Source organism: Nematolebias whitei, chromosome 3 (assembly GCF_014905685.2).
Source record: "Nematolebias whitei isolate Nwh7 chromosome 3, NemWhi1, whole genome shotgun sequence".
In the NCBI taxonomy this organism is placed as follows: Eukaryota; Metazoa; Chordata; class Actinopteri; order Cyprinodontiformes; family Rivulidae; genus Nematolebias; species Nematolebias whitei.
Genome location: NC_056500.1, coordinates 17,995,368 through 18,009,489, shown reverse-complemented (window position 1 = coordinate 18,009,489; position 14,122 = coordinate 17,995,368). Strand labels below are relative to the sequence as shown.

Genomic DNA, 14,122 nt, shown 5'->3' with positions numbered 1-14,122 from the left:
TTACGCACAAGAATAATGCATTTTAACATATCAAAAGCTATATTAACAACATACAGCGAAAACTGAGCGTCCCAATTAACTTCGGTTTTAAAAGTACGGATATAATTTTTCAGACCGTACGTAAAGTAACCGCGGATCTCGCTAAGCTGTTAGCTGGTGGCTGCTTCTGTTGCTGTCCCTGTGTGTGTATGTCTTCATCTCAAAATGACAAAAGTGCTGAAAAATGAAAACACTGACTGTGCTGGTGATAAGACGAGAGAGGTATGAACGAATATAGAAGTGTTCGAGTGTCTCCTTAGGGTTTAACAAACATGGTCGACCTCTACGCGCCTAACATACAGCTCTACCGCTAGCTAACTTAGCAGATAGCACCTTCTCAGGGTTGTCAAACAGGTTGCAATATTAAATAAATCTGCTTTTGAGAGTATTTTATATTTGTTCCGCTTCTGCTTAGTTATTTGAAGTGTTGTCAGAGCTGTGGCATGAAAATTAATTTAGGGCAGCCCTCGTAGAAGCTGTCAAGTTGGCAAGATAAGCTTTATTAAAGTTCTATACTTCCTGTCTTTATCCGTACATATTAATATTTTGTGCATGATAACAACATACCTTTGCGCTAGTGTTGAATACAGATTTACAGTCGAACTATTTCGTTGCACAAAACCACATGCAGATTGCCATAGCTTGAAATGCACATTTTGTATTTTAGTCCAAAATAATTGTGCTCACAGTTCATTGCTCAAGGTGAACTACGAAGACTTAAATAATTATGAAGAAAATTGCACATCAACTGAATCAAATGTTAAAGATAATGACCTCAAAGCTATTTTTAAAAGGTAACGTATTTAAACATCATTTATTGTGCTTGGAATCATTTGTGTTATTATTAGCTTAGGAAAACTTTATTTATTTATTTTTTTTAAGATCAGATTTTTTTTCTTTGGTGTTTTTTTCTGAAGTTGCTGTGTGTTTTGTACAACAAACCAGGCTGTGTACTTCCTCTCTTAAAGGCAGGGGTGTCCAAAGTGTGGCCCGAGGGCCATTTGCGGCCCTTGGAGTGATTTTGTGCGGCCCACGACTGCAGTTAAACAATGGTATAATTTTGACCCACAGGCTTAAGAGGTGGATGCAAATGTAGATCTTTAGATTTAATGGTGATGCTTTTTAATTTTTTAGGTTTAGCAGCAAAACAGATTAATCTTCTCAAAATGAGCGATATTAAATACAATACAAATATTTAGCTGTAATTAATCCCTTTTTCCTACAATAAACCTTCACTGACCTACCAAAAAGTAGAATTTTGGATAATAATTCATAAAACTTGGCCAAATTTAACAAGTGTTTTCAAAGAAAATAATTTCAGTTGATGTAATAATCAATAGGGATAAATTGAACGTTTTTATAGAAATATAAAGTGGTATCATCGACATACAAGTTGATCGACTTTATCGGTGTCCCTTCAGACGTTCCATGAATCTGTTTTAGCGACTGCCAGCTGTTTTTTCAGAACTTTGATGACCCTTTTGGACCATCCATGGTCGAGTCCTTTCATCTAGACATTTCTGGCCCACTTATGAAAACGTTTGTACACCCCTATCTTAAGGGATTAAGGAAATGCTATACAACAATCTTGAAACACGTGATGTAAAGATGAGTGTCTGCCATCTCTTTCACCTTTTTTTCAAAACCTTAAGGAATTGTTGCCTTGTGGAAAAAGAGCGTATGTCTCCTTTAAATGAAAACATCAAGTATCTCTTTTTTTTATTTCTGCATCCACATTTTTCTTTTTTGAGGCACAAACTAAAACAATATTTTTCTCTTACAGGAAAAGGTCAGCAATTTATAATCAGTGACCTGCACAAAATAATGTTTTTTCCAAATATACTTCACCAAACGTGACACCAACGGGCCGGTATGGGCCTGTTAAGACTGTTAGCCAAAATCATGGGAAGGATCAGTACGTTCAGGTCCTATCAGTTTGTTCTCCTCCTCGCTGCCACGCTTGCTGTCGTAGCTTTTTACTACTTTGGCTCAGAGAGACACAACTTCTCCAGCACCACAAAGAGGATAAAGCAAACGCAGGTCAACAGCAACAGAAACGATGCCGACCTAACTGTGGACACCAGAATCACACACCTGGCTGAATTTGAAGAACAAGGAGGGGAAGAGCGAGCTGAAAGAGGAGGGAGTGAAGATTTTGTGCTCAGAAAGGGGGATTTGAAGGCAGGTGAGCAGCATTACCATGCTCTCATGATGTTTACCAAGGTGGACAGAAGCAAAAGCCTGCAGGATAAATTCAGAGTGGCCATGTTGTCAATGGTAAACTACGGACGTTTCCTTGAAGGAGAAGTGTTGGTGCTTCATTTTGTGAGCGACCAGGCAAGTCAAGAACTGGGTCAGCAGATGCTGCAGGAGTTTCTCCAAGCTGCATCATTCAAATATGAGGTAAGAGTTAACAACACTGATATCTGATAGGTCTTCCAGTACTTTGATTTTATAATAGATTTTAGAGGAAAAACATAAATCACAAGAGTTTGACCTTGTGTTAGCAAAAAAAAAATTAGTTGCAATGTTTCCATAATGCAATACGTAGATTTAAATATTCCTTGGCAAATTGAGGCAAATTGTTACAGCTGAGGCTGTGGTTAAATTTGAGACACGTGGGGGCAGTGTTTGCCTACTAAAATGAGCCCTAGCAAACAGATATACCTCACTTGTTCTAGCCAAAAAAAGAAGATTATGTCTCTTGTGTGTGTTTTGTAAAACATCCTGCCCAGATTCTCCTCTTTTTGTATGCTTCTCACAGCACACAATAGAAACCCTGTTTACAAATTTCCTACTCCTTTCTTAATCTTTCCTGAGAGTCTTTCTTTTTGTTTTCCTAACTTCAGGAATGTCTCATTACGTAAAACATGTGGTGAGGATATTCCAGCTCTATTATCTGAGAAAGATCCAGTTCCTGTTATTAATTAATTGAAGTTTACTCAGCTTGGCATCTTGGCAGTTTCAAGCCCACAGGTTGAGTTTCATACCAGTATGACTCTGTCAGACACTTTACGATAAAGTGAGGTTTGCAAAGTGCAGATAGATTCTCTGTTCGCATATTTTGGTGAACCGCTGAGACGTTTGCAACAAAAAATAGGCTTGATATCTTATTGGGGACATGAAGGGTACTGTCCAATGTTGTTAGTTCAAGGTTCTTTATTGTCATTCGCATCGCATGTGGTACATGTGGTGGAACGAAATTGTGTACACAGGGTCCCAGTTACATTCAACAATAGCAAAAATATAAAGATATAAACAAGAAATATGTTAAACACTTAATAGTGCAAAACAATATGCCGAACAACAGCGGCACGAACATGAGTCTGTCTGAGTAGATGAGTACAAATTAATACAGCAACATGAAATCAATCAGCAACATGAGATCAGCAGCATGGATAATCAGCAGCACATATCAATTAGCACAAGTCACATATCAGCACATTATTTTAAGAATTATACCAAACATTTATGTAGTAAAATTGTATTTTTCTTATTCCAAGTTTAAACAGTATATGCAGATACCATTTTAGGAATAATAAAAAGCAGTTAAAATTGTTTTATAAATAACAATAAGCATCACGTTAGTGTAGATTCTTAGTCATCCAGGACATGATAATCATAAAATGTTCAAATCAGGTTTAGGTTTTATTAAATTACTTAGAATAATAGGCATCCTAACAATTGGTGATAGTTTGGATTTGAAAGTAAAGCACAGATATTCATTTTATTTTAAATTGTCAGGCAAAATTTGACCAAAAAATGCGTAAATTTCAGCTCAAGTGTGTATTAAGGAATACTATGTAAATACTGTAATAATTTTATAACAACAGAATATTGCTAACAGCTTTTTTTAAGATATACTGTATACATTTTTTTATTGTAGGTAGAACCAAGTAACTAATACTTTTTCTGTTCTGCTGAGGGCTGAAGTGTCTTGAGGCGATACTAACGGTGACATGGAAACAGTGCAGATGACTGGACAGAAAAAAGTCCTCTCCTGTGGGTGTAAATAATATTTCTGCAGCGGCTGTCCTGCTCACATTTCCTTGTTTTCTAAAGTAGTTTGAAAATTTGAAAGTTTGTGTTTCAGCATGAACTCAGAAACATAACATAAAATCTCATCTCTTATGTATTATGTGTATGACTTTGAAATATGGATGTTTTTTTTTTCTCCACTAAAAACCGATGAGCTCTGTATGTAAAATTATGTTCAATAATCTAAAGTCACTCCTCATTTCTTTATATTTTTTTCTTCAACAAGTTACACTATTTTGTCGTATTTTAAATTGGTCTTAAGCAGTAATGAATGCTTTTTGCATGTCTGAAAATATATACATTTTTTAACAATGGCTGTTAAAGAAAAGTAAAGAAAAGAGCTTTTGTTCTGTGTAATGGTCAACTTAGCACAAAAGTCCTTTGTAACATTTTATTAATGATAGTTTGTCACGTATACAGTTTGACACGGTTCTGTTTTTTTATTTTTTATTAGCGTTTAACAGGAAAAATATTTGGCGTATATTGTTACTGGTTTATATTACAAACAATAAATTCAGGAATCTTTAAATGAAATTGAACCATTAAGAAACAACTTATTTTAATAACTAACGTTTTGTTTTGGAAAAGCCCCACACAAACATGTCTCCACCCCCCACCTGCAAGCCAACACAGACACCCACAAACACAACCCCCCAAAAAAGAGTAAATTTATAGATTCCTAATTCAGAACAACAAGTCATACTTTCTGTTTATGTTGTCACCAGTACTTTTGATTCCTGTAAAAGTATATTATGAAAAGCAAAAAATAATTGTATAAGGAAAGTCCTTTTAGTTTAACATCAAAGTTTCAAGTTCTAAAAAATGTAGACGATGCCTGGACTGAACCTGCAGGCTGCCACCTCCTGCATATTTTTCAGTTTTATTTTAATCTTCCGGACCAATGCTTTTCAACACAATACATATATTTTCTTTCATTCAACCTTTATTTAGACAGGTTAATCCCATGGAGCCTCGAGGACTCATTTACAAGAGAGACCTGATTTCAACAAAGAATGATGACAACAATGGACAACAACAATAGACAGTTATAAAAAAGGCATACAGATTTTTTTTTTTTACAAATTAAAATAAGATGGCAAAACAAATTAACAAAAACAGCTAGATTCTAAGGCGAATGTAGAAAACTAAAAACAGGAACATGTCTGCATTAGTCCTTAAAATAAAAGATCTATCTTGAAACATTATTTTCACTGCACTGATACAAGTAAAACCAGACTTTCTTTATATATATTTATAATATATTCATTTCAACACACACACGCACACAAAAGAGACCTGTCATAAATATGAATGATATGGGGAGTCCCCAGAGCCTGACACTAGCAATGATGTACAAGAACACATGTCCTCATCCGCCCATCTTGGATTTCATTCCTTTTTATTATTCATCTTTAAGAAGAACAAGACAGTGGTTGTGCAATATTTCAGCTCCATTACCACCCAGCAGCAACAAATTCAGGGAACCATTTGGCATTTGGATGGAACAGCCTGCAGAGTCACACTGTCCAGAAGCTGTGCTCCTCATTACTACAGACTGTCCTTCACACAACATCCTGGAGTCTTGGGCGGTGTGTTCTTGCTAATGAGTGTATTGAAATTGAGCAGAGTTTGAATTTGATGCCTAGCATCAAAGCCTGTTTCAATTAACAGGACTTCTGTCTATGTGTTTGAATTTCTTTGACAAGTACAGACTAATCGCAATAAATAGAAATACAGTAGGCCCTCGCTACTTCGCGGTTCGTTTATCGCGGACGCTCTCTATCGTGATTTTTCAAAATAAGATTAAACATGACACACAATTGGCTGATTGATGTATGAGCTGCATGATCGGCATGTAATTTTTATTTTAAATTATTTTAAATTATTTAGCACCTTTTGTGCAGCCTACACTGCAGGATAAACTTCCTGCTGCAGCTGAACAGCTGTTCACCGTGCATTGCGGAGAAGTGGGCGTGGCCAAGAGCGCTTGCAGGTGGCAAAGAGCAGAGGAGGCAGGGAGCTGAAATCATGACATTCTGTGATCTTTTAGTGTTTGGAGTTTAGAAACATTGTTTAGAATATTACAAGAGATATTATAAACTACTACTTACTACTTGTACTACTATTACTACTTACCGGTTTTTCACTTATCGTGGGGCTTCAGGGTACGGATCACCCGCGAGAAATGAGGCACTACTGTAAACCCCTCATGAAGTCATGTAAAAAGTTAAATAAGAAGTTGTGAATTAGAGGTGCACCGATATATCGGCCGATTTCCCAAAATTAAGGAAATCGGCCGAAACTTGCATGAGAAACCGATTTTACCCTTTTTATTTTTTTTTTAACAACAATTGTCTGAACTTCATTTATTCAGAGCACTACCTCATGGCCAGTTAAAACAAGTGTGTATTGTTTCCAGGATATTGTTCAAGGGTATGTTTTTCAACAAAATATTGGAGAATTGAGGGTGCATTGTGACCTTATAAAATCTGACAGTGTCGCTTATAAAACTAAATCGGTATTGGCCAAAATCAGAATCGGCAGGTCAGACTTTTTAGAAATCAGTGATCGGCCAGAAAGCTGCAATCGGTGCGCCCCTATCGTGAATGCTTCTTAACCCTGTATTTTTAACCAGCAATATTCAGGCCAAGTGAACACGTCGTAATGTCTTTAAATTTTCCCAGAGTTCTTGTGAGTAAATGAATGTCCTGCTGACTGCGACTCTGGTGTACACATTTTAGGTTTTAATAGCCTAACCCCCCTTGGTACAAAATGACCCACAAACCCCCAGTTTTAAAACTGAAGCCTCATGGGCCGTTTTGACCCAAGGGCAGCAGGAGGGTTAAAGTTCACATTTTGTTTGTGCAAATCAAACCAGCTGCTAAGCATTCTTCTAAAGTCGTCTGTGTTCATAATGGGTAATGAAATTAATCGGTTTCAATTTTAATCTTGTGATCAAATTGAAGACATAACTATGGCGTCAACATTAGCTTGTGCTAAAAGACAGGCTAATAGCTCTATTTTTACCTGAAAATCTCTATTCTTAATCCACAAGATTGACATAAATTTAAATTTATTTATTTTGATTTTGGAAATTCAGTTTTTTCTTTAACACATAAACAGCAAAGCACCAGACAATGATCTTTTCTCACAGCGTTAATTGGACATCACGCTAACACCATAATAATGCATTACTGGTAGTTGTAAAATCTATCACGGCAGTCCCGGTCATTGAGGCCAGAAGAGTGCTAATTTAACCTAAATCTTTTACGTGTACCTGATATGAAATCCAGCCAGTTTCACTGCAGGTTTAACACTTGTTCTGTAACGTGACTCCTCTCTGTTCATCTTCCTTTCAGATTTTCTTTCATGATGTGGTTGAACTCACACATGAGCTGTTCCCCATTGTGGAGGCCATGCAGAAGCATTTCAGCGCTGGCTCTGGCGCTTACTACAGTGACTCCATCTTCTTCCTGTCTGTGGCCATGCATCACATCATGCCTAAAAGTAAGACCTGCAACAGTTTCCTTTACTTATTACGGTAGTTATACAGCTGTAGGTGTAATTCATATTTGAAATTAATTTGGATGACCTTTAATTAACACAAATCCAGCTGAGACCAGTATTCAAACCAGTGTTTTCACATTTTGTACCAGGACTACTCTACATTTTTGTTAATTACTGGTAATTTCACTTTAGTTCACAGACAATGGACAGTGTCAAACAACTAAAAGCGTTTGCTGAAACTAAAAAATTATGTGATGTCTTTAGTAATAATTCTCTCAAATGGCAGCTTATATAACTCAGATGGTGCACAGCTGGAAAAGGCAGCATGGGCAGGTATCTAAGGGACACGTGGCGTTCTGCAGAGACCCTAGGGTGTGAGGAAGGAAGGATGTGCTGTGCTGCTGCTGCCCCCTGTGTTGGTTCTGGCAGTGATCTCTCTTCTGTTGTGCACGGTTGCTGCTCACTTCAGTGAATGTGCAGCACGGGGCGTCGCCGCAAAGATGAACTAAACTTTTAGGCTTTGAGGTTTTGATCAATAGCAGTCAGAGGCCCAAATGTGAAACCAGAAGTCTCAGCTTTTCAGGCAGCAGAACACCACTGCGCTATTTCAAGGGTCATTGTGACATATGACGTGGCCCTTCAGATATTTTTATTATTTTGAGCGCAGTCAGGTCACACTTATTACTGGATTTTACTCCGTAACGGGTGAATTAAAGTGTTATTACTGTAATATCAATACCTACATGTCTTCCTATATTGTACCTTATGTTTATCTATCTATACGAAGCATCCAGAACATGACTTTATTGGTGTTTCAACCAAAGGAAAACTCTCTCTTTGAGACTTTGTATTGTGTGGTATTAAGTGTTGAAGATGTGCATTGTTTTGTTGTTCTTATTTTCTGAGAAGTCATGCAACTGTGGTGGAGCTCAGATTGTCTTGGCTGGGCTTTAACCATGTCATTTGGTGGAAATCTGTGTGACAAAACAATGAAAGTGGTGTGTGTCTGTTGCATCATGCTTCGTCCCTAAAATGATTGCTTGTCCACATGTCTCACCAGCGTACGGCGGGTGTCCAAGTGGTCACATGTTTCTATTTAAAGAACGCTTCCATCTAGAAAGGACATGACGTGTTGTGGTCTCAGGAGAAATAGGCTGGGTGGGGATTGTGTACAAAGTTGTTGTTGTTGGTGTTTTCTCCACAATGTGCTTTTTTTGATTGACTTTATAAATAGTCTTATAATAGTAATAATAATAATAACTTTATTTATAAACCCTTTAAAACAACTGCAGCTCCACCAAAGTGTTGTAATGTTGTAGCTGTAGTGCAGAGCAAATTTCAGGCTGTGCCAAAAGACAGGGAATAGAAATGTGTTTTCACAAGAGATTTTAAAGTGGACAGTGAATGGGGCTGGTCTGATGGCAAGATGGAGCTCCTTCCACAGTCTTGGAGCAGCTACAGAAAAAGAGCTGTCCCCTCTGAGCCTCTGCTTGGACCTCGGCACCTCCAGGAGCAGCTGATCAGCTGATCTGAGGCACCGAGCAGGAGAGCACAGGTGAAGCAGCTCAGAGAGGTAGGATGGAGCAAATGCATTTACATTTTTAAAAACATAAAATAATCTTATCATTTAGCAAACTGTTCATTAAACAGGGAATGTTTTATCTCATTAACAACGTAACAAAGGTAATGTCTAGAGATTAAAAAAAAAAAGTAGATCTGCTTTCAAGAGAAACAAGTTTCATTGTGATTTAACCGTTGAAAAGTATTTTTTTATTAAAAGTGATTAAAAAAATAATAATTCACTGCAGATTTAATGTGAACAAATACACACTCATGGCAAGAAAGACTTTGAGCAGTTTAGCTTTATCTCATATATATATATCTCATCTGTCATGCAGTTCTTTGCGTCACTGATGTTGCGCTCACTATTGTGATGACAAAACATTTTAGTGTATCGTGCAGCCCTATTTATCCCACCAAAAATCATAATGTATAAAAGAGAAAAGAAGCTTATTGAATATGAGATGGAATTTCCTTCAAAACCAATTTTCCAAATGAAAATTTGACATAAACTATTTTCTGTACTGAAGAAAATAGTTTGATTTGAAATTAGATCATTTTTTAAGTCTTGTGCCAATCATTTGAACGCATCATTAAAAAACAAACTCTGGTGAAAATAGAGTCATTAGAAAACACCCATGTCAAGAAGCCATCTAATAATCTGGACCAGTTTTCACAATCTTTTTCTCTGACAAGTAAGACACAAATGCCACAATATAAAGCTGATATAAAAATGGAAAATGTTTATAACACTGTTTCTGTTGGTGGAAAGGTGTTGCATGTTTTTTATTCTCTCTGGAGTTCTCAACATGCAGGGACTTGAGGTTTTCCAATAACACAACACTTCAGTTTTCCACCTTTGGCAGAAGTGTCTCTGTTAATGTGTGAACTGCTCTGCCAGTGAGACAAGGTAGCTCTTAATGTGTTATATTCAAATTACTGTAGTTGGTCTTTGTTGGACAGTGATCACACCTTATATATACTAATAATCTAGTTATACCAGTGTATGCCTTTTATATTAGCAATGTCATAAATTAAATTTTGCATTTACATATTACTCTAGAACTTAAAATAACTCAAGTGTATAAACCTTCTAACGTGATCCTAGAAAAGTTTGTCTTCAGATTTTTCTGCTTTTGTATTGTTCTAATGGTAAACTGGGATTATTTATGCATAAAACCTGACCCCAAACTGCTCAACTCTAGTGATGTTACTGAAAATATCTATTCGAGCCATTTCCCAAGATGGAACTGAAATGTCTCAGCTGCTTCGACTTCTCACCAGCGAGTAAATGTTCTTCTCACACCCTTTAGTATCTTCTTTAAATTCACCTTATTAAATGTGATTTTAATTTTTAGTAATTTTATCGTCTTGCAAACTTTATTTAAAACATTCTTCACACTTCATTAAAGTAAATAATACACCTTGTGAACATCTTGTTCTCTAATAAGACAGACTTTGATTCTGGCTAGGTGTTGCAGAGTTTGTATTTTTCAGCCCTCAGCTGCTCCACAGCCACTGAGGAAATATGCAAAACCAGTGCCAGTGCCAGTCATCTAAACAATCAAAAAGCATAAAAAAATAAGTAAATGAAAATATAATTTCCTTGAGCTGCTTCAAAGGCTATAACTCATATTGATTTATTTTGGATCGAGACTCTCGATCTAAAAAGGGGATATTTTACACCCCCAAGGGGATCGGTTGATTGTGGATGAGTTTTGTACATTTGATATAAAATAATGTGCCCTGTTTGAGCATGAGTGCATCAGACACGTTAAACTTTAAAATTCTTGACTCATTTTTGTGCTGGTGGATAAACTGGCAGATGAAATTTAGGTCAGCTACACTTAAAGCATTTAGTGCAAATGTGAATACCATATTTTTCGGACTATAAGGCACACTTTAAATCCTTTAGTTTTCTTAAAAATTGACAGTGCGCCTTATGTATTAATTCTGGTTGTGCTCACTGACCTCGAACCAGTTTCATGTGGTTATTGTGAATGAGTTGAATAAAGTTTGACTTATCTGAGATTTGCTAGGTGGGGCGCTCGGTTCTGTCGACAGGGCCCCCCTTTATTAATGGTTGGGGAAACCGTCGTAGATGTTGCAGAGCAACAGTAGGCAAATTTGAATCCATTCAACTTTTGTTTTTCAGTCACACAAAAAAATTGCCATTAAAGTTGTCGCTTTAAAACTATTGAAAACCTGCATTTAAAAAAGGCTTTTTTCCCCCTTGTTTTTGAAAAAAGTAATTATGTTTATAACCAGTTTATCAAAAAGTGATGTGTTAAGACTAGTAGGCCTTAGTGATTGCATCAAAAATGTTGACGCACGGCAACAATCAGATGCTGTTGAGCCTAATGAGGGTGAAAATAGAAAAAGATACAAGTCTGTTTTGCAGTGAGAGTTGGTGAAAGCAGAGGACAATGTCCCTACAAATGAAGGTTAGGTGCTCAAATCAAGACCATTGTTGTGGCCTAATAAGGCTGACCCACTTACGTCCTGGAAAATGTAATGTTAGATAAGAGTCCTCCTTGTTTTGTGGCTGAGTTGTGGTTTATTTAACATAACTGCCTGATCTGATAGAAGCCTTATAGAAGCTCTTCACCCCCCAGTGGTATTAGTCCTGATATAAATTTACATATGGGCATCTGGCTTTTTAAAACGCATGTTCCAGCCATGCTAAATCCTAACGTAAGCGCACTACATGCAACCAAATTCGGCCAATTATCTGCTTGATTGGCTTCACTGGTAATAAGCAGATTCGGCATTGAGATTTTTTGTTGTTTGCTTTTTTTTTGCTTTTCAGTCTTTAAACACGCCTTAGAAGAGCTTTTTATTATCACCAGAAATGACATTCGAGGAAAGGGCGTTTCTGCTACTCGATTTACCATTAAGTGACATACGTACTGTAATATAAGCTATGGTTTTTGTTGGATAAAATATCCTTTCATTATCTGCTTACTCATCATATAAGCCACTCTGAGGCCATGAGAAGATTTTTCAACTCAGTTTACTTGCAAGGGTAGACAGTGTAGGGTTTCTGGGGTCTTGTTTTACATGTTGTGTTTTCCCTCATGTTTGCCTGTCACCCCTCAGCATTTCTCCTCCTGTGTTCCAGCACTGTCGCACCTGTGTTGAACCCTAATCACCGCAGGTGTCACTCATTTCACCTTGTTAGTGTCTGTATATATTCAGCCCCTTGGTGTCTTGTCAGTGTCTCTGGATTGTCCTTGTCCTAAGGCTTCATGACCTGTCTCTCCTCGTGTCCTCCTTTTAAGTAAGTTAGCTGCCCCGTCAGCATTTTGTTTTGTTCATTTAATTAATAAACTATTTTACTTATTTACTGGAGCCTCATTCGTCTTCCTGCACTTTGGGTTCTACACACGGAAGCCGATCATGGTAGACAGTCATAAGGAAGCGTAACAGATGTACAACAGTTACATGCTTTTAGCAGCGTCAGTGAGAATCTGCGCCAGACGGAGAGGCAGGGAAAGCTTTTCTACTGTACACGCTTATCAGACAGAGCCGAGGTCAAGACGACCTCATCTTTCCAGCTTACAGAGAGGAGAAGGCCTTGGAGTTATCAGGTTCCTCTGTGCGCCTGCAGGCTCCTCTCTGAGCAGTCAAAACAACTCTAACTCACACATTCATCTAACATTAGTTGGTGATAAACATCCATAACTTTAATCTAAATTCGCTTGACATTTCCCCCCTGTTTATGGGTGTTTATCACCTTCTCTATAACTCACTTGCGTCAGGATGCCTTATGCGTGTGGCAGAAAACCCTCCTAGGCAAAAACATTCCAGTCAGGTGGGAAAGCACCTCATCATCTCAACGCCCCTTTGACGATGGCCTTAACGGCACATTTCAGCATCCCTCCTGGGTGGGGTCAGTTCAAAAGAAATCATAAAACAAGCAGCAGAAATTTGTATGTGTCCTTCCCCAGATTTGTCCCTCAACACAATCCTGTCTCAGAGGTCTACAGACAATTCCTTTGCCTTCATGCTTGGTGTTCGCGCTCTGACATGCACTGTCAACCAGTGACTTGTGGTGAGGTTTGTGACAGGTGAGGCACTGACTCGTCTGGAATCGGATGCTCACATATATGAACTCAAAATAGAAGTTTATATTTCAATTTAGCCTTTTTTATTTTCTCTTTTAAAAAGGCATCAAATTATGCTTTAATCGAATCCATACTCCTCTCTTAAAAAGAAGTATTACCTTGCCTTTATTTTAAGATGAATGAGTCTGGAAAAATGATGATGACTTTAGAAATGTCTTTGATTGTGAAATGTGATCTTTCATTTTGTCTAAACAAACTTAAACGCGTGTACACCCCTGCCCCTCTGTGTAACAGAAGAACGCACAGCGACGTTTCATTGTCCCTATGGGACAGCACTGCCCCCTATCGGTGCAGCACGGTACTTTCTGCCTCACCCTGTGTGTTTTCACCCTGCATTTATGACCGATTAGAAAGAAGAAATATGTCTCACACATTCATTCAATATATTAGACAGACTGTAGAACATCAGCATGTGTAGCACATGTGTAATCAAACATGTATATTGGCGATATAAAGAGAGACCAACTGCATCCCCTGACAGCTTCTATAGACAGGTGTGTCTTTCCAAATCAAGTCCAATCAACTGAATTTACCTGAGCTGGACTCCATTTATGTTGTAGAAACATCTCAAGGATGATCAGTGGAAACAGAATGCATCCAAGCGCAATTTTGAGCTTCATGGCAAAGGCTGTGAATGCTTACTGAACGTAAATGTGATTTCTTAGTTTTCTAAGTTTAATAACTTTACAAAATCTAAAATTAAAAAAAATCTTTTTTCACATTGTCATTATTGGGTATTGTGTGTAAAATTTTGAGGAAAGAGGTTAATATTTGAATATAATTTGCAATGAGGATGTAACAACAAAATGTGGAAAAAATGAAATGATGTGAACTCTTTCTGCATGCACTGT

General features: G+C 37.5%; 1 protein-coding gene across 1 annotated transcript in view; it reads left to right on the top strand.

Annotated features, from left to right (window-relative positions):
- The first annotated feature begins 134 nt into the window (after window positions 1–134).
- The window catches only part of xxylt1 (xyloside xylosyltransferase 1), a 24,435-nt gene continuing 10,447 nt past the window's right edge, over window positions 135–14,122 (top strand). The window contains exons 1-4 of the mRNA XM_037698241.1: window positions 135–261; window positions 1,823–2,442; window positions 7,437–7,584; window positions 13,506–13,569. Of these exons, the coding sequence (XP_037554169.1) occupies window positions 1,912–2,442; window positions 7,437–7,584; window positions 13,506–13,569 (743 nt within the window). The 5' untranslated portion in view covers window positions 135–261; window positions 1,823–1,911. The remainder of the gene's footprint in view (window positions 262–1,822; window positions 2,443–7,436; window positions 7,585–13,505; window positions 13,570–14,122) is intronic.